We start from the raw sequence: 20,559 nt of genomic DNA, 5'->3' as shown, positions 1-20,559 counted from the left end.
AGAATTACTTGGGGAAAAAGAAGTTTTGATGGTAGGTAAATGAAAGAGGCTTGCTCCAGTTTCACTATTTAAGAGAAGTTGCTCTGAGTAAAAAGGTTTCAGAGTAGCAGCCGTGTTAGCCTGTATCCGCAAAAAGAACAGGAGTACTTGTGGCACCTTAGAGACTAACAAATTTATTTGAGCATAAGCTTTCGTGGGCTACATCTGAAGAAGCGGGCTGTAGCCCACAAAAGCTTATGCTCAAATAAATTTGTTAGTCTCTAAGGTGCCACAAGTACTCCTGTTCTTTTTGAGTAAAAAGGAGCACCCAAATAACTTGCCAACTTGATTACCAGTCTATATCTCCAGTACGTGTCCAACTTAAGCAGTCTTAATCATTTAAGGCTGCACACCACTGGCGGCTGCATGCAAGGAATGTGTAGCTACACACTGCAGCAAAAAGCAGGCTGAGCACACACTACAATATGTAGCTATGCGTCAATGAAAGCCCCAGTGGCAGGAGGTGCCTTTCGTGGCTACTTCCCCCCCGCCAGAGCCCTTCTGCTGGCAGGGAAAGACTCCAGCAGTGGGAAAGCAGCAGGACACTACACTGTTAAATATAGCAGTGCAGACAAGAGAGGCACCGCTTGGTCACGTAGAGAGCCGTGTAGGGTAGAGGTGCATCTTTAGTTGCTTAAGCTGTGCCTCACTGTCTACACTGTCATTTATAACTATGCTACAGGGTGTGCAGGGCAGATATACCCCAAGTGTCTAAGCCAGGGGTGGGCAAACTACAGGCTGTGGGCCACATCCAGCCCTCGAGCTCCCGCCGGGGAGCAGGGTCGGGGGCCACTCCGCATGGCTCCCAGAAGCAGCAGCATGTCCCTCCTCTGGCTCCTATGCACAGGGGAAGCTAGGGGGTTCCACTCCGAACGCCCGCCATACAGTTTCCATACCCCAACATAGCCCTCGGGCCAAAAAGTTTGCCCAATCCTGGTCTAAGCACATACGGGTCTTCTCGTGCTTCTAGTTTTAGTCATCCTTCTCTGGATGCTTTGTTTCTCCTATGTAGCTTTTGAGGTGGGGTGATCAGAAGTGAATAATCTTCAAGGTGAGTGTGTACCATCGATCTATGTCATGGCATAACTTTCTGTATAATTATTGCATATACATCTTAACATTGATTCTTTTATTTTTATCACTTCTCACTGAATAGAGATTTTCACTGAGCTAGCTACAATGTTGTCTAGATCTTTTTTTCTGACAATGTAGTTAGTTCAGAACTAATCAATACGTATTTGCAGTTCAAATTATTCTTTCCATTCAGCATGACCTTGAGTTCCTCCCACCTTTATTTTCACCTGCCTCTGTACTGCCTGTTCACCCCCTTTCCTAGCTTAGTAATAAACAAACACTAGCCCTGTTAGGGGTATCCTATTTTAACCTTCCATATTAAAAACTGACCACTTACCACATCTTCCTCTATTTATTATCTATTCCAAAACAGAACTTTACACCTCATTCCTTGTTTCCTTTCAAAGTTACTTGGGGAAAAAATAAGCTTTGGTAGCAGGCAAATGCAAAAGGCTTGCTCTGGTCTCCCGATTTGAAAGAAGTTACTCTGAGACAAAAATGGCAGGACCCTTAAGTACATGCCCTGCCCAGTGGCAGATTAGCAACTGGGCGAACACGACCCATGCCCAGGTGCCCGGGGCAAACGAGCGCCCCCTCGCCCAGACCCACTCCACCCAGCACTCCTGGCAGGGAGCAGGGTCAGGCAAGCCCCTGTGCCTCAACCCTGTACCCCAGCAGGAGCGCCAGGCAGAGGGGCAGCAGGCCCCCGCGCCCTAGCCCCTTTTCCCCTGTAGAAGTGCGGGGGAGGGACTGCAGGCAGAAGGGGTGGGGAGAGGCCACCACTTGCTCTGGTCCAGGGCCCCACAAAAGCTTAATTCATCTCTAGCCCTACCTCTCCTATGAAAAAAACATCTTGGCAATAGCATGAAAGTATCCCATTGGTCAAGCTATGCCATTCACTATACCAGGAGGGCTTCCTTTCCATTTCTGTCCCTCTCTCTTTCAGTAGAGCTATTCCTTCATTTTTATTTGACTTAGGAGGGCAATTTGTATAGTCATGCCTTTTAATTTATTTTGTTTTACAGAACCCGAAGCATCTTGGCAAACGGGAACTTCATAAATGTAGAGTGTAGAAACGTCTCAGCAGTCCTTCAATTACCCTATCGCTGACATTGCAATGCTAATTTTTAAAAAATATATTTAAACACTACTTTTGTCTTGTAATTGAGGCAGGTTGACGCACTTTTCCAAAGAACTATTTACATTTAGTTTTAATAAGATAAACCAAGATCCTAGATTTAGCTCTTGCATTGGCATCGTTAAAGCACTCCTATAGATTCAGTATTCCAGTTTCTGAAAAGCATTGATGCTGAAAGGCCCTTCCTACTACAAAGTGCCTTAGACCTGTGTAAGGCATTCCAACGTACATGGTATGCAGCTTTGAAGTCTGCATGAAATTGGAAGTTACATGGCAAAGTTAGCTTATTACAAGACCACATATTCACCTTTAATTTTATTGAAATGACTAGTTACATTTTCTCACTGGCAGATATTTTTAATGTATGCACTGTAGCTGAGGCCATCCACTAGAGGCCTCGTCTATATTAATGTTTGCCAGTATAGCTAGTGGAGTTAAATCAAAGGAGGCTGTAAATGGGGAAAACCCAGGGGACATGAAACAACAGAGATAAGATAGCCTAAGAAACACACCTTCAAAGTGGCTGGGTTATCAGTGGGGGAAGGAACTACCTGTATATCTCCATCCAGTCTAGAATGTTTAGTCTTTCCAAGGCTATAAGTCTGGGATAAAACAAGATCTAAAACCTAAAAGTCCTAGAAAAGGAAGAACTGGGGAGGCTAGCAACCCCATTCAGAGATTCAGACTTTTTCAGCCAGGGCTGTCTACTTCTCGCAACTGATGGAGTTAGCTGGGCAGAGAATGATTTACCAAGGTGTAAACATTACTCTTTTATGTAGGCCTGCTATTGTTTTTATTCTTTGCTCTAAGTGCTTTGTACCTATGAGGAATGAATAAATAAAGGATACATTTATCCTATCTTAAGCCTTAAAACACTTGAAAAAAAATACAGCTGAAGTGTATTTTTTTTTATTGAGAAAGGGATTTCTGAGCTATATTTTGACCAAAAAATTCAAAAATGTTCAAAATCAACAGTGCTGCAGTGATCATGCCAAACAGTTTAGTACATGCAGAACAAATTCTCTGAATTGCCAAAATCAGAGAACTGCTAGATTATGCCACAGCTTTTAATACTCTCAACCCTCCCTCCCTCTCCCCCAAAACACACTAGGGTTACCATTCGTCCGGATTTACCCGGACATGTCCTCCTTTTTGTGCTAAAAATAGCGTCCGGGGGGAATTTGTAAAGCACTCACAATGTCCGGGATTTCCCCCTCCCCCGGCACAGCAGAGTGAGCGGCTGGGAGGGCTGCAGGAAAGTCCCGGGCTGGACTCCGGAGCAGCTGGAGAGGAGCTCCGCCCTGCATTCTGAGCAAGTGTCTCAGCACAAAGTGCAGCCCTCCCCTTTTGCAACTGGGAGCGGTTTCTGCCATGCAGCGTAGCAAAACGGGAGCGAGAGCACTTTGTGCTGATACAAGGGCAGCTCTCCCCTGCAACCCGGTCCGGATCTGGGACCGGGTTTTGTTGTGCAGGGCCAGGGACAGGGTTTTGTTGTGCTGGGGAGCTCAGCCACGTGTCCGGCTCGCACAGAGCCCAACACCCTGTTCTGAGCAGCAGGGTAAGGGGGGCAGGAGAAGGGGCAGGGAGGTTCTGGAGGGGGCAGTCAAGAAACGGGGGGGGCTTTTTGGGGGGAGTGGAGAAAGTTTTGGGCAGTCAGGGTACAGGTAGGGGGTAGGGTCCTGGTGGGCAGTTGGGGGGGGGTCTTAGGAGGGGGCAGTTAGGGGACAAGGAACAGGGAGTCTTAGGTAGGGGGTGGGGTTCTGGAGGGCAGTTAGGAGCAGGGGTCCCAGGAGGGGGCAGTCAGGGGACAAGGAGCGGGGGGGGGTAGGGGGCTGGGAGTTCTGGGGGGGAGCTGTCAGGGGGCAGGAGTGGGGAGAGGGATCGGAGCAGTCAGGGGACAGGGAGCAGAGGGGTTTAGATGGGTTGGGAGTTCTGGGGGGGGCTGTCAGGGGGCAGGAGTGCGGAGAGGGATCGGAGCAGTCAGGGGACAGGGAGCAGAGGGGTTTAGATGGGTTGGGAGTTCTGGGGGGGGGCTGTCAGGGGGTGGGGAGTGGTTGGATGGGGCGTGGGAGTCCCAGGGGTCTGTCTGGGGGTGGGGGTGTGGATAAAGGTTGGGGCAGTCAGGGGACAAGAGGCAGGGAGGCTTAGATAGTCCTGGGGGGCAGTTAGGGGCAGGGGTCCCAGGAGGGGGTAGTCAGTGGACAAGGAACGGGGGGAGGGTTGGGAGGTCAGGGGGGGCGGGAAGTGGGAGGGGCAGGGGCGGGGCTCCTCCCGTCCTCTTTTTTGCTCGCTGAAATATGGTAACCCTAAAACACACCCCATGTACTACTTTAGTGTTCTTCCAATGTTTATGGATCTACCTGTCACTGGTCAAAACTCTTTCCATCAGATAGTATGAACGAAGAAGAGAAAGGGCTACTGTGCATTTCAAATGCTTGTTAAGAAAAAGAAAAATCCACCAGAACAGAAATTTAAACTCAAGGTGAACACACACTGAAATGTGGACACTATCCCCTATTAATGAAGAGGTTGGTGGGAGGGGTCAGCACACAAGTATAAACAAACCTTTCAAAATCACCTTTATAGCTAGAAAAAAAGTCTTTGCTTTTGACACCCACAAGTTAGTCCGTGACATTAGATACTAGATTTCCAGCACTATTCTCCACAGCTGAAATACAGCCATTACTGGGTGAAATTCAGAAGTAGGTATACAGCAATACAATACACAACAGTTTAGGGAAGGAGGAATAATGTATACATTTGCAACTGGAGTAAGAATTTAGAAATAAATCATTACCCAAATTAAAATTAGTCTATATTAGTGAAAGACATTAAGTGGCATGGATTGTCATTCGAAAGACTAACAAATTTTTAATCAAAGTGAAAGATAAAATATTTTAAGAATCATGGCACAGAAATTTAAACACCAAAACTGTCCATTAAACAGGTGTCACTGTCTGAGATTAGCTAACAGGGAAGCAACACTGAATGTAGAGGGGGAAATAAAAATTACATTTTTAAGAGATAAGGAAAATATTTTCATGTTATTCAACAATACAGTAACTCCTCTATTTTACAAACAGCTGGTCGCAGTTTTAAGAAGACAGCGTAACTAAGAATAAAACAATATTATGGTTTCAGCCATACAATATGGAAGGAGGCAAATTATCATATGAATCATAAACCTACTAAATGGATCTCAGGAAAAAAATACAGGCTAGTTCATTAATTACATCAGCTTTTCTACCAATGTAAAGTTAGCTTGAACAAATATTAGTGCAAGAAAGAATTTGGAATACTTTGTTGGTGTGCATATATTTATCCGTATCTGTATCCAATAACATGTACTGAAGTGATTCTTTCTAATACAAAGTAAGAATGAGCTGCAAACAAATAGTTTAAAAAAAAACAACTCATAGCTACACTGCCTTTACTCTTGGTTTAATTATGCAGACATCAATTTGAAGTAAATAAATAGAACTGAAGAAAGTAAAGCCAAGACTCGGAAAAATTGGAAACATATCGTATGTAATAGTTGGTTGAGATTTACAGCCATAATTGTAACTTATCAATATTTCACTTGCAGTTAACATTTTCACGTTAATAAAAATGAATCTTATTTTCAAACTGAACAAAGACCCACTCGTCAGTGAGAATGCTGACTTCAATCAATTTATAATTTAATCAAAATAAATGCAAAAAAAAAATTACCTCAATCTTTCACTTAACATAAGAACTAGTCCCACTGCAAAAAAGGAAAGCATGAAATACAAAAACATGCACTAAATCCTTACAATACATGTTACGGTTATAACAAAGAAGAAATCTGTAACATAGCGAAGCAAAGTACAAGAAGCTGTAATCCACTGAAAACTGCAAAGCAGAGTTTGAAGAGGCATAATTTTGCAAATACACCTCTACCCCGATATAACATGACCTGATATAACACGAATTCAGATATAACGCAGTAAAGCAGTGCTCTGGGGGGGGGGGGGGGGGGCTGTGCACTCCAGTGGATCAAAGCAAGTTTGATATAACGCGGTTTCACCTACAACATAAAAGAGTTTTTGGCTCCCGAGGACAGCGTTCTATAGAGGTAGAGGTGTAATTATACCCCAAATGGGATTTTAAAAACAACAGCTTTAGTTTAGTATCAAAATATAAAGTTGTCTGCTTATCTAGATATTTTGAATTTTAACATTAGTAAGCTAATGAGATATTAGAGATGTTGCTGCTTAACTTATGGCCGCGTTACAGGGGCATTCAATTTAAGGAGATTTGTTTAAAATTATTTACTAACCTGGAATTTAGTAAAACACTTCCTGAATTTCTCCCATTGTGGACTGTGAAAGTCAGTTTTACTGTCAGGTTCTCAAAGCTGCAATATTTGGGATGCAAACATCGCAGCAGAGTATTTAGTTCAAAACAAATCAATAGTTTTATTGCATTTTTAAAAATAGTTTCATGAAAACATTTTTCATCTGAATTTTCTAAAATTTGAATTGTGAATGTTAAGCATGTTAAAAATTTCACTAGCAAAGGTGTTCGAGAATAAAGAACAGTTAATGTTGAGTACACCCAATATACTGAAGAAATGCAAATTTTCAAAGTATTAAACTGATGTTTCACAATTTGCATTAAAATCCCTCTAGTTTCTAGCCAAGCAGGAATGATGCTGCTAAGTTTGTATGCAGTGCTGATTTTAATGCTGAAAAAGTAGTTTTCTTCTCATCTCAACTCTAAAGAATTCTTCAACCTCATCTCAGAATGTCACACAAAGTTTCCTTCTATAAATTAATTTTTTCTATAAATTTACAAAATAGGATTATCACTTGGCATGCAAGTAACGATTATCACTTTTGGATGTTGGTTTCACTAACAAATAATTCTGTTCTCGGTTAACATTTGTTTTACGTCAATGCTGATTAGAATGCCAACAATATTAATTACATTTGTGAAATTCCATCATGTTCAAACTAAATCCATTACAACAATATGTTAGAAAAGGAAAGGGACAGAGTTTGTTTCAGACTACAGAATTGCTTCTTGGGCACATTCCACCATCTCACTATGGTTCATGTCCGACAAATGTTGATAGATAGATATCCATTGCTGACACAGTGGGTGCCTGCAGTAGTTAAAATTGGAAACTACTACAAGGTACCATAGTAAGTGTACATACAGAGAATACTAGAGAGCATTTTTAAAGGGTGCTACCTTTAGCAATTCTAGTGCTAGACAGTAGAACGGCTGCTTCTATCTAATACTAAGGGTATGTCCACACTACGAAATTACTCCGATTTTCCAGAAGTCGATTTTTGGGAACAGATTGTATAAAGTCGAGTGCATGCGTCCACACTAAGCACATTAATTTGGTGGTGTGCCTCCATAGTACCGTGGCAAGCGTCAACATTCCGAGCGGTGCACTATGGGTAGCTATCCCACAGTTCCCGCAGTCCCCGCTGCCCATTGGAATTCTGGGTTGAGCTCCCAATGCCTGATGGGGCCAAAAATTTGTCGCAGGTGGTTAATGGTAAATGTCGTCAGTCAACCCTCCCTCCGTGAAAGCAATGGGAGACGATCATTTCGCGCCCTTTTCCCTGGACTGCCCGAGCAGACGCCATAGCACGGCAAGCATGGAGCCCCGTTCAGCTCACCGCAGCAGTTATGATCATTGTAAACACCTCGTGCATTATCGTGCAGTTTATGCAGAACCAGAAGGCAGCCAGGACATAAACAGTAAGGGGTACTTTTCAATGGTGCTGCAAGCACCGGTGGATCACAAGGGATGTTTCATCAACATCAACGTGGGATGGTCGGGAAAGCTTCATGGCACTCGCATCTTCAGGAACTCTAGTCTGTTTAAACGGCTGCAGGAAGGGATTTACTTCCCAGACCAGAAAATAACCGTTGGGGACGTTGAAATGCCTATAGTTATCCTTGGGGACCCAGACTACCCCTTAATGCCATGGCTCATGAAGCCATACACAGGCACTCTGGACAGTAGTAAGGAGCAGTTCAACTATAGGCTGAGCAAATGCAGAATGGTGGTAGAGTGTGCATTTGGACGTTTGAAAGGTCGCTGGCGCAGTTTACTGACTCGCTCAGACCTCAGCGAAACCAATATTCCCATTGTTATTGCTGCTTGCTGTGTGCTCAATAATCTCTGTGAGAGTAAGGGGGAAGACATTTATGGCGGGGTGGGAGGTTGAGGGAAATCGCCTGGCCGCTGATTACGCGCAGCCGGACACCAGGGCAATTAGAAGAGCACATCAGGAAGCGCATCAGAGAAGCTTTGAAAACCAGTTTCATGACTGGCCAGGGTACCGTGTGACAGTTCTATTTGTTTCTCCTTGATGAAAACCCGCACCCTTGGTTGACTAATTCCCTGTAAACCAACCACCCTCCCTCCTTCGATCACAGCTTGGAAATAAAGTCACTATTATTTAAAAACCATGTATTCTTTATTAATTGATTATAAAAATAGGGAAATAACTCACAAGGTAGCCTGGGTGGGGTGTGGGAGGAGGGAAGGAAAAGGCTTCAAAACTTGTTGAATGATAGCCTTCTGTCCACTGGGGTGGAGTGGTTGGGAGTCCGGAGCCTCGCCTCCCCTCCCCCCCCCCCCCAAACACACACATGTTCTTGGGCATCTGGGTGAGGCGGCGGCTATGGAACTTGGGGAGGAGGAAGGGCGGTTAAACAGGGGCTGCAGCGGCAGTCTCTCCAGCTGACGTTCCTGAACCTCCACCAGATGCTGGATCATGTCCATTTGTTCCTGCAGTAGCCCCAGCATTGCATCCTGCCTCCTCTGATCTTCCTGCCGCCACCTCTCCTCACGTTCACTGGCCGCTTTCCTGTCTTGTGCTATTGTGTCTCTCCACACTTTCTGCTGAGCTCTTTCAGTGCAGGACCCCCGCATGAGCTCAGAGAACATTTCATCGCACGTGCATTTTTTTCACCGCCTTATCTGAAATAGCCTTTGGGATGGAGGAGGGAGGCTTGAAACATTTGCAGCTGCAGGAAGAAAAAAAAAGGAAGAGAAGTATTTAAAAAGATACATTTTACAGAACAATGGATATACTCTTTTACGGTGAACACCACTATTCACATTACATAGCACATGTGATTTCGGTACAAGGTCATTTTTTGCATCTTGTATTGAGTGCCTGCGGCTTTGCTGTTCGAGATCAAACACACTGGGCAACAGAATTTGGCTTGCAGGCGGCCATGGTAAGCCATAGTCTTTCGGCTTCTGCAACCTTCATAACAGCAGCACCCTCCTTTCCCATACCAAGCAAAGCCCGTTGAGTTGTCCATTTAGGGCTGTGGTTTTCGTGTTAACGTGCAGCAGCAGAAACCAAACTAGCCCACCCCGATCTTTTTCTCTGGGATGACCGCTTTAACCCTCCCACCACTGCACCGCATGGCTGGTATCAGGGAAGATCCCTGCTAGCCAAACGCGAACAGCTCAGCACCAATGGCCCCCCCACCCACCCCTCCACCGCTTGGCTAACTGCAGGGAGGATTTCTTTTCAGCCACAGGCAAACAGCTCAGTAGGAACGGCCACCTATGAATGTCCCCTTAATTAAATTCCCATATTTCAAAAAGGTTACCATGAACAATATCACTCTCCTGAGGATAACACAGAGATAAAGAATGGATGTTGCTTGAATGCCAGTAAACACCGGGACCATACGCTGCCAGGCTTTGTCATGCAATGGTACCAGATTACTTGATACTAGCGTGGCGTGGTAAAGTGTCCTACCATGGAGGACGGAATAAGGCTGCTCTCCCCAGAAACCTTCTGCAAAGGCTTTTGGAGTACCTCCAGGAGAGCTTCATGGAGATGTCCCTGGAGGATTTCCGCTCCATCCCCAGACACCTTAACTGACTTTTCCAGTAGCTGTACTGGCCACGAATGCATCCCAAGTCCGCAGGGCAAATTAATAATTAAAAAACGCTTGCTTTTAAACCCTGTTTTATATTTACAAAGGTATACTCACCAGAGGTCCCTTCTATGGCTTCATAGTCCGGGATACCCTCCCAAGGCAGTATTTCAGTCAGGGTGAGAAAAAGATCCTGGCTGTCAGGGAGAACGATGTGCTCTCCTCAACCTTGTCCTCCTCCTCATCTTCCCCGTCCACAAAATCCTCAGGCATGGCAACTGAGAGTACCCAATTATCGGAGTCCACGGACAGGGGTGGGGTATGGTGCTGGCCTACAGCTCAGCATAGAAGCGGCATGTCTGTGGCTCTCTCCCAGAGCATCCGTTTGATTCTTTGGTTTTCTGGTACGCTTATCTCAGCACGTTAAGTTTCATGCATCACTGTGTTGAGTCCCTGTTGTGGCCTCTGTCCATCGTGGCCTTGGAGATTTTTTTAAATGTTTTGGCATTCCGTCTTTTGGAACGGAGTTCTGATAGCATGGATTCGTCTCCCCATACAGCGATCAGATCCAGTATCTCCCGTATGGTCCATGCTGGAGCTCTTTTTTTTTTAAATGTTTTGACCTTTCGGTGTCATTTGCAAGACAATGACCCATCTCAACACATTTCTGAAATGAATCACAGACTCAAAACCACAGGAGTCAGAGATTGAGGACACCTATTAAGTCTTCTACTCCATCTTCCAGCCACTGCAGCATTGTTCCCTCCAGGACATATTCTAATGCTTTGTCCTAGAAACTGAGGGGCTGAGTTATTTTTTAGTGTAGAAGGACCAATTATTTCATGCCTTAGATTCCTACAAGCTGTCATTTTCCTTAAAAAAGAAATATTTTGATCAGGTTTAAACATATAATGGTCCATTCAGACATTACTCAGCAAAAGAACCACAGTCAAAGGTAGTTTAATTGTACATTTTACTATGTTTGTTATATCAGTTTGTGAAAAGTTTACCTAAATAAAATTAAATCCAAAAATAAGCATATGAATTACTTCAAACTGATTGCCCTATTGCTCACCTGGACTTCCAATACCCAACCTGTTGCAAACATCTTGTAACATGAATTGTCTGTTAACACAGACTTGAGTACGACATTAAGGCCTTGGCTACACTGGTGCTGTACAGCGCTGCAACTTGCTGCACTCAGGGGTGTGAAAACGCCCCCCCCCCCCGAGCGCAGTGCTGTAAAGCGCCAGTGTAATCAGCGCCTGCAGCACTGCACGCTCGCTCGCAGCACTGCAAGCTATTCCCCTCGGGGAGGTGGAGAACTTACAGCACTGCAAGAGAGCTCTCGCAGCGCTGGCGGCGCGACTACACTCACGCTTCACAGCGCTACCGCGGCAGCGCTGTGAATCCCCAAGTGTAGCCAAGGGCTAATAATAATTATACTAAAACTGTTCTGAGGTTAAAAAGGTGTTAATTGCTGACCGACCACTAGTCATAATATAGAGCAAACGGAAAAGTATGCACTGTCTCCAAGATCCACTTCTATAAATTGCAGAGTATGCCAATCAATATTCAACAAATACCATAACACCACTTTACATACAATGTCAATCACTATCACAAAAATGCACTACAGATTCCAGCAGAGTTGCTTGCTTGAATTATGTTCTAAAACACACACAGAACCTGTGAAATAGCAAGAGAAAGCAACTAAAACAACAATTTGATGCCAAGTTAACTTTGGCTATCATTTCTTTTTCTTATGCTGTACTGCAGCCACGCATACAGCTACATTTAGCTAAACATTCATTGCTTAGATATTTCTTTCAAATCCAATGCAAGGGTGACCCTTAACTTTTAAAGGCCTCCCTGTGCTATGCCAGCAAGGTATTAGTCCCAAATTATTACTTCTCTTAAAGAAGAAACTTGAGTTGGCAGGAAACTGGAGTGAGTGCATAAGAATGGATATATTAAATCATTCTTAAAACACAAAGCAGTGTTAGGTTTCAGAGTAGCAGCCGTGTTAGTCTGTATCCGCAAAAAGAACAGGAGTACTTGTGGCACCTTAGAGACTAACAAATTTATTAGAGCATAAGCTTTCGTGGACTACAGCCCACTTCTGATATGCATCCGAAGAAGTGGGCTGTAGTCCACGCAAGCTTATGCTCTAATAAATTTGTAAAGCAATGTTAGCAAGCTACCACAGAAGAAGAGGTTCCTACTAAAACACAGACAGAGTAGTTTGCTTTTTTGAACACCTGGCCACTTAAATCTATTGTAGCAAGGTAAAAGGGGATGTTATTTTTAAATTGGAACTATTTGGAAATGGTAAACAATCTAACATCTGTTACTGAACTACAAGGGGACTTCCAAGATTCCTAACAAGCACGTATGCACATTATACTAGACCAAGTACATGTATACAGAGATCCTGCACAATTTAAACAAATTTAAGATTACTACATTGGGACAAGTTTATCTGACCTTGTTAGGATTCATGCATAAATTGATTTAAGACTGCCAATAAAAGATCAAGTTTTTAAAGAAATATGAAGCATACAAATACTACCAAAATGTGTGCTTTAGAAAAATGCATAACATTTAACATGCAGATTGAATTCTCAAGTTTTTTAGTAGCTTAACACCTCAAAACTCTCTCAGCATTTCACTCATATCACTTGATAAATCTTATTGATAATCACCACCATGGAGTTTTTATAAAATGCAACCTTTAAGATGGGAAGGAACAGAAAAGCAATTTAATGTTGGATAAACCATATCTTTTGCAATATTTGTCATTTAAAGTATTGTTACTTTGTGCTCCAAATGTAAAATCTCTAAACAAGCTAATTAAAATTAAATCGAAACCTTTAATTATCATACAAATGAGAAACAGTTCTCAGAGTCAGAAGCTGGAGATGGAAATGGCGTATTAGGTCATTTAGTCCAACCCACAAAAGAATGTGGGGAACCTTTCCTGTGCAGCACAAGATATTAAGGTTAATGACAGCCCTATTAAAAGTCAGACCACCGCAAAATTGCATGACTATTGAACAAGGTCAGTTGGTGAGGCAACAGAAATCTGAAGATACCTGGCATAAACATAGCAAGTGTTCTACAGATGAAGATGCAGAAACTCAAAAGAAGCTGAGAACTGATGCAAGATAAAGACAACAGTTGCACAACCAAATAACCCATTGGTGATTTGAACAAGAAAGCCACAGTTCTTGTACCCTGATAATGGCAAGACTAGATGTTCCTGAAGAAGTCCAGGGAAAGCTAGGAAGAGTGGTATAAAGCTAGCATCATATAGGAATCCAGAAAGGAAGATGGAAGAATAGCTTGAAAAAAGTCACAATACTGTAATTATCTGGATTTGCACAATAATCAGCTAGCATAATTCACCTTCAGAAATCTCTCAATGAACTATAAACTGGGAAGGCCAAGAGACTTCAGGTGATCCTGCGACGCAGACTAAAAATATGAAGCTGGTAAAGTACCATAACATCACCAAAGCAAAAAAGGAAAAGAATATACCCGAGAACAAAATAACAAAAAACAACAGTTATTAAACAACAGTAATTAAAACTGACCCACTCATTTGCTGCTGTATTTCAAGAAGGTTGATCTTCTGTTTAACGCACTGGACTAGGACTCATGAAATCGGTTCTATTCCCAGCTCTTCCACAGACTTCCTGTATGACACTGAGCAAGCCACTTAATCTCTTGTGCCTCTGACCTTTATCTTTAAAATGGAAAAAATACTTCCTTTCTCCCCCATTGTCTATTAAAAATTTAAGCTGTCCCACACTGAGAAGGTCTGTGTGTTTGTGCAGTGCCCAGCAAGATTTTATTAATTGTATTATTGTGCCATCTAGGAACTGAACTGACACATGCATGGTGTGAAATTACAATCAACTGCTTAGTTTATCAACTTCAGTTAATATAATAATATTACTGCTTTGATAGAAGGATGCCCCTAACAAATGGCTAAATAGTATCTTAAGAACGTGGTGGGAAGGAATAGGAGGATTTATTATGGACATACCTATCAGTCACGTGCATCTTTTGGGGGCCTATGATTGTATGCATTGAGGTGAAGGCAGAGAACTGAGCTATTCAAAGTCTACATGCTGCACTTTGGCTACATAACCAGGTGATTTCAGGAATGGATGCTGATGGTCATAGGTTTTGATGTCAATACAGATATATTCATAGTGCAGAAGTTTCTTCTTGAACTTCATAATCTCATGTCTTAGAAGTGAGCTGGAAAGCCTTATTACTGTAGGACAGCCTTGCAAAATCCAACTCCCCTAGTTGACCTGAGCTAGTCTTTTTTTTTGACTGAAGTAAAAATCTCAATTTTCATTATAATCAACATGGTAAAGCTTGGCTAGCAGATTTGTGCCTAGATTAGTAAACGTATTATAGTTCTGTAAGTCAGGTATGTGAAGTAGAGTTCCTCATAGGCCAGATATTAATTCTTGAGCCTCTCAACCTTATGGTTAAAGGGAATAGGGTAGGTACGGGATAATTCAAAGAGTGATTGTAGGGACAAGATAAGAGGTACAAGAAATTCAGGTGGGATCTAAGCCATCAATTTCTGCAGAATGTAAGTATTCATGTTAAAAGACGTGTTCTGACCCCCCCCCGCACCCTTTACAGTTGCAAAGAAAAATATTCCAAATGTTGTTTTCCCCGATGTCAGTAAACATTCAGCTCCAGTGCAGCTGCTGCCTCTCCTACCTTGTCAAACACCAGCCAAGTAAAACTGAGAACTATAGTCTGTTTCATTGCTCAGTCAAGTGGGCAGAGGTGAAATTGACAAAAAAAACCCAAGTTAACTTGACTCTGCTGCAAGGAACAGCTATGCCAGGTAGAGACAGGAACTGGAAATATTCATAGGCCAAGGGAGGAGTAGAGCAGCAGAAACCCCAGTGACTTGGATCCATGAAGGGGCTTCAATGTTGAGGGACCAGGAAAGAGAATAAAATCTTTCATCCTTCTGGCAACCAGAGGTAGGCTTTTGTTGGGAAATTCAAAACATAAAGCACCTTCTAGCCAACGATTTGCATGAAATCAAATGCCCCTGTACACAGTACAATTCTCACATAAATCCCAACAACCTCTCCTTTAACAGTAGCGGTTTATGGTGAGAGAGTGGCTCCTGGGGACTCTGGTGAAGCTCACCACCCTCTCATTTGTACTGGCCTCTGAAAAGTAGCTGAATTCACCTGTTGAATGTGGGGGAGTTTCAGTTACTCAGAGTACACATGCTTCTCATGCCCTCTCTCTGATGTTGTGCATTGATCAGTGGGCCAAGCAGAAGCCCAAGGGGGATCCCCTAGTTACTTGCTATCCCGTGGTCCCATGATTCCCTATGTATAGAAGCTAAAGGTCTAGACAAGTATTTGAGCAGTTTGGTTACTTGCAATCCAGATGTTTTACCATACCCCAGGAATGGGTGGAAAACCTTCAAGATGTCCCTATCAGGCTCCCAGAGGAATCTCTTCTGCCCTGCCCCACCCCATCCCCAGACTCTCAGTCCCCTCAGCCCCGAGAGGGGACCTTTCCTGCCCTCCCCCATGGTACTCAGTCCCCACAGTCCCTGGAGGGAACCTCTCCTGCCCCCGCCCCCCATACTCTCAGTCCCCTTGGCCCACAGGGAGAGGGGTGGAGGGAGAGGGGGAGAGAGAGAAAGAGACAACTCTCCTACCCTCCAGGGGAACCTCTCCAGCCCCCCCCCCAGGTACTCACAGACCTCACAGCTTGGGAGGGTGAGGGGGGGGGAGAGAAGAACCTCTCCCACACACACACACACACACCCTGTACTCACAGATCCCACGGCTCCCGGGGGGAACCTTTCCTGCTCCCCCCATACTCACAGTCCCTACAGCCTCTGGGGGAACATCTCCTGCCCCCCACCTAGTCAAAGAACCCCCACGTACTCACAACCCCACAGCTCCTGGGGGGGGGACCTCTCCCATCACCACCACCACCACCCCCAGTACTCTCAGACCCCACGGCTCCCAGGAGGGAACCTCTCCCCCCTCATCCCCGGTACTCACAGACCCCATAGCTCCCAGGGGGGAACTGCTCCAGTCCCCCACTACCCCAGTATTCGCAGACCCCACGGCTCCCATGGGAACCTCTGACAGTTGCCCCCATTACTCTCAGACCCTAAGTCCCCAGGGGGAACCTATCCGGTGCCCTCCATTCCCCCCAGCTCCACCCCCCCCCCCCATACTCACGGACCCCACAGCTCCCGGGGGGGACCTCTCTTCCCCCTCCCCCCCCGATACTCACAGACCCCTCGGCTCCCGGGGGGGGGGGGGAGAGAACCTCTCTTCCCCCCCCCGCTACTCACAGACCCCACGGCTCCCGGGGGAACCTCTGCCACACACACACCGGTACTGACAGACCCCCACGGCTCCCCGCACAGACCCTACGACTCCCGGGGGAACCTCTGCCACACACACCCCGGTACTCACAGACCCCAGGGCTCCCGGGGGAACCTCAGCCACACACACCCCGGTACTCACAGACCCCAGGGCTCCCGGGGGAACCTCAGCCACACACACCCCGGTACTCACAGTCCAGGTGCTTCTTCTTGGGGCCCATAACTTCGTGGGTCGTGGCTTTGCAGACGATCTTGGAGACGGCCGAGCCGGTCACGCTGTGCTGCGCCGCCGTGATGCGGTCGGTGAGGCTCTGGCCGGACATGGTGCTGCGGGGCCGCGCGGCGCCGGGCTGGGACGGGACAGGGGGACGGACCCGCTCAGACACGTCGCTCTGCCCCGCCGCGGGCAGCTGCGCTGCGCTCCGCCCCGCCCCCGGGGACGGCCCTGTCACCCGGGCAGCGACCCCTCCTCCTGCCCCCCGCCCCCGCCCTTCGCTCCTTCCGCTCGGCCGGGGTCGGGGGACACACGCTCACTGGGCGCCGCAGGAAAATGGCGGCCGCACAGCGCCTCCTCGGATCGTTCCGGGCCGCCCGAATCACGTGACTAATCCCCCCTCACGGCCTGGCCCCGCCCCGCACGGGTCACGTAGCTCACTGTGCTCCTCCTCCGCCCCCCCCCCATCACGTGACACGCCTCCCTCCTGGCGCCACAAGGGGAAAGCTGGCATAGAAGGTCACGTGGTGCTGTGCCGCCTTGCCTGTGTCTTCTTAGCGCCAGCTCGGGCGGGTCCCAGGCGGTGCCCCGGGGCCAGCCCTCGTAGTGCTAAGGGCTGCTGACGCTGCCCCATCGACTAGCTGGGACCCCCAGGACTCCTGGGTTCAATCACCAGCGCTGCCCCGATTGGCTGGGACCTTGGACAGGTCTCTTAGTGTTGCGATGCCGCAGTTTGCAGAAGCGGGGTGTCAGCGCGGTCCCATGTCTGCCAGCGTGCCCGTGGCCGCGGTGGGAGGCAGGGTCAGCCCTTGCTGCGCTGGTGGGGACTTGCCAGGGCCTTGTCTGAATTCATCCCGCTGGCTCTGTCTGCAGTGCTCAACGCTTCTGATCACAAAATGCCCCTCCCGCCTCCACCAAGCTACAGGAGGGGACGCAAGTGCCAAACCCACAGGCCCGCAAATGTTCTTCCACTCCCAGAACTGCTTCCTGACGCGTTCTTCCAGGTTGGGTCAGTGCTGCACCGCATCCACGGGAAGCCGTTAGGCTGGGGCGTTGATTGGTAAAGTAAACAGCGAATGAAAGGGAAGCAGCGTGTAGATGATGCTCTCAGCTCAATTTCTCTTTTACAGGATGTGTAAAAGTCCTCTTGATGCCAAATGGAGATCTGCACCAGGATGAAAGATAGCTGGCAAATGCTGAAGCCAAGCAAGACTAAAGCTGTGCAGGTAGGTAGAAGGAAACACTTTAAAAGAACTTGCCTCCTCTGCCGTGCCCCCAACAACTTCAGGAGAAACTCTTCGACCTCATCCCCCACGAACCACCCCACGGACATTCTACATACTTCCCAAGGTACACAAACAAGGGAATCCAGGCAGACCCAATGTATTTGGCCACAACACTCTTATTGAAGACTGTCAGGACTTGTAGACACTATCTTCAAACTAGTCACCATACAAAGCACCAGTTTCTTCCAGGACACAACTGACTACCTCTAGAAACTCCACAACATTAACAATCTCCCTCAGAACACCATCCTTGCCACCATGGATGTCACCTCCCTATGCACCATCTCTTATAATGACAGAATAAGTGCCTGCCTTAAATAGCTAAAAGACAATGGACAATATTCAGATATCCATCCCAAACACATCGCCAAACTCATCCATTTCATCCTCACCCATAAGAATTTTATGTTCAACAACAAACACTTTGTCCAATCCGTGGGAACAGCTGGGTGTAGTAGGATAGCTCCCCAATATTCCAGCCTCTTCATAGGACACCTTGAAGAAGAATTTCTGGACAAGTGTACCATGAAACCAAAGATATAAATGTGCTACATCAATAATATTTTCATCCTCTGGACAGATGACCTAAACTCCCTCAGATTTCCACCACAACTTCAACAACCACAACCCATCCATCAAACTCTCCCTCTCCCACACTAGCATCAACTTCCTGGACATCATGATCAGCTACAACAATGGAATCCTACTGACATCAAAACCAAGAAACCAATGGATTTCCATGCTCATCTTCACAGATTTAGTAACTACCCAGACACACCAACTGTGCAACTTGCCACCATTCAGTGCAGTCTTTGTTGTGAAGTTTTGGCATTGCATAGTGGGGCAGAAACAGCTCACACAGGGGTGACTGGGAGCAAGGGGTCAACTTCTTGTAATGTAATGATATCCTATCCCATAATATCTCTATAATTTTTGTGTCTCTTTTCAATTTCCCATAAACCCACACAGGACTTGTTGGTGTCTGCAATCTGTGATAGAAACATGGAGCCTGCACAGCTCTGCACTATTGTCATGAACATTGTAAGCACAGGACACATGATCCTCTGGTATTGGCAGAGCCGCAGGGAACATGACAATTTCCTGCTGGTCAATTTGCTATGGGATGTAGTGAGAACTAATTCAAGGTTGTTGTTGCTGTTCATGGAGCAGGATGGAGTGCTGCTTCTGGCTGAGATACAAGCATTGCCTGGTGAAATTGTATTGTAATGCAGGTTTGGATGTGCAAGGCCACATTCCTGGATCTCAGAGTAACAGCCGTGTTAGTCTGTATCCGCAAAAAGAAGAACAGGAGTACTTGTGGCACCTTAGAGACTAACAAATTTATTAGAGCATAAGCTTTCGTGGACTACAGCCCACTTCTTCGGATGCATATAGAATGGAACATATATTGAGGAGATATATATATACACACATACAGAGAGCATAAACAGGTGGGAGTTGTCTTACCAACTCTGAGAGGCCAATTAATTAAGAGAAAAAAAACTTTTGAAGTGATAATCAAGCTAGCCGAGTACAGACAGTTTGATAATAAGTGTGAGAGTACTTACAAGGGGAGATAGAGTCAATGTTTGTAATGGCTCAGCCATTCCCAGTCCTTATTCAAACCGGAGTTGATTGTGTCTAGTTTGCATATCAATTCTAGCTCACCAGTCTCTCTTTGGAGTCTGTTTTTGAAGTTTTTCTGTTGTAATATAGCCACCCGCAGGTCTGTCACTGAATGACCAGATAGATCCAAATTCCTGGATCTGTCTGCCGTGCTTGCCCCAGCTATCCAACGCAGGTATACCAAACTGAGAGCTGCACTGACAGCGGAGAAGCAAGTGGCAATCACACTGGAAACTTGCAATGCCGGATTGGTACAGCTCAGTGGGAAGTCATTCTGGAGTGGGACAATCCACTCGGGGCACTGCTGTCATGCAAGTGTGCAGGGCTCTTAATCGTCTCCTGCTATGCAGGACTATGACTCTCTGCAATGTGCAGGACATAGTGGATGACTTTGCAGCTATGGGTTCTCAAACTGCAGTGGGGCAATAGAAAGCATGCACATCCCTATTTTGGCGCCAGAGCATATCAACAGAAAAGGGTACTTTTTCATGATTGTACAAGAGCTGATGGACCACCACCACTGATATCAGTGAGGGCTGGTCAGGGAAGATGCATGATGCCCTCATTTTTAAGAACACAGGACTCTTCAGAAAGCTACAAGCAAGGAACTTCTTTCCCAACCAGCGGATCATCACTGGTAATGTTGAAATACCAATAATGATCCTGGGGGGATCCAGCCTACTCTTTACTCCCCTGGCTCATGAAGCCGTACGCCAGCCACCTTGACAGCAGCAAGGAAAGATTCAACTATAGGCTCAGGTGCAGAATGACAGTTGAATATGCTTTTTGGTTGACTGAAAGGTTGCTGGCATTGTTTACTCACCAGATGGGGTCTCAGTGCAAAAAATATCCCAAGGAGAAAACTTGCTGAAGAGTTGGAGGTGGGACG

General features: G+C 45.9%; 1 protein-coding gene and 1 long non-coding RNA gene across 12 annotated transcripts in view; both read right to left on the bottom strand.

Annotated features, from left to right (window-relative positions):
• The window catches only part of PICALM (phosphatidylinositol binding clathrin assembly protein), a 115,303-nt gene extending 98,168 nt beyond the window's left edge, over positions 1–17,135 (bottom strand). For 3 of the 11 annotated variants that reach the window (XM_054015703.1, XM_054015704.1, XM_054015707.1), the window contains exon 1: positions 16,738–17,134. In XM_054015703.1, coding sequence (XP_053871678.1) covers positions 16,738–16,867 — 130 coding nt within the window. In that variant the 5' untranslated portion in view covers positions 16,868–17,134. Of the gene's footprint in view, positions 1–16,737 lie in introns of all 11 variants that reach the window. The other 8 variants (XM_054015706.1, XM_054015713.1, XM_054015705.1 and 5 more) reach the window with 5 other exon arrangements.
• LOC128830061 (uncharacterized) lies at positions 8,660–14,240 on the bottom strand. Its single transcript, XR_008443531.1, has 3 exons — positions 13,738–14,240; positions 10,259–11,014; positions 8,660–9,268 (listed from the first exon to the last, which is right to left on the bottom strand). It is a non-coding gene; the product is annotated as an uncharacterized LOC128830061 (long non-coding RNA).
• Positions 17,136–20,559: the final 3,424 nt, after the last annotated feature.

This window comes from Malaclemys terrapin, chromosome 1 (assembly GCF_027887155.1).
Source record: "Malaclemys terrapin pileata isolate rMalTer1 chromosome 1, rMalTer1.hap1, whole genome shotgun sequence".
In the NCBI taxonomy this organism is placed as follows: Eukaryota; Metazoa; Chordata; order Testudines; family Emydidae; genus Malaclemys; species Malaclemys terrapin.
Note: the sequence above shows the minus strand (reverse complement) of the source record. Positions and strands in the feature narration are given on the sequence as shown.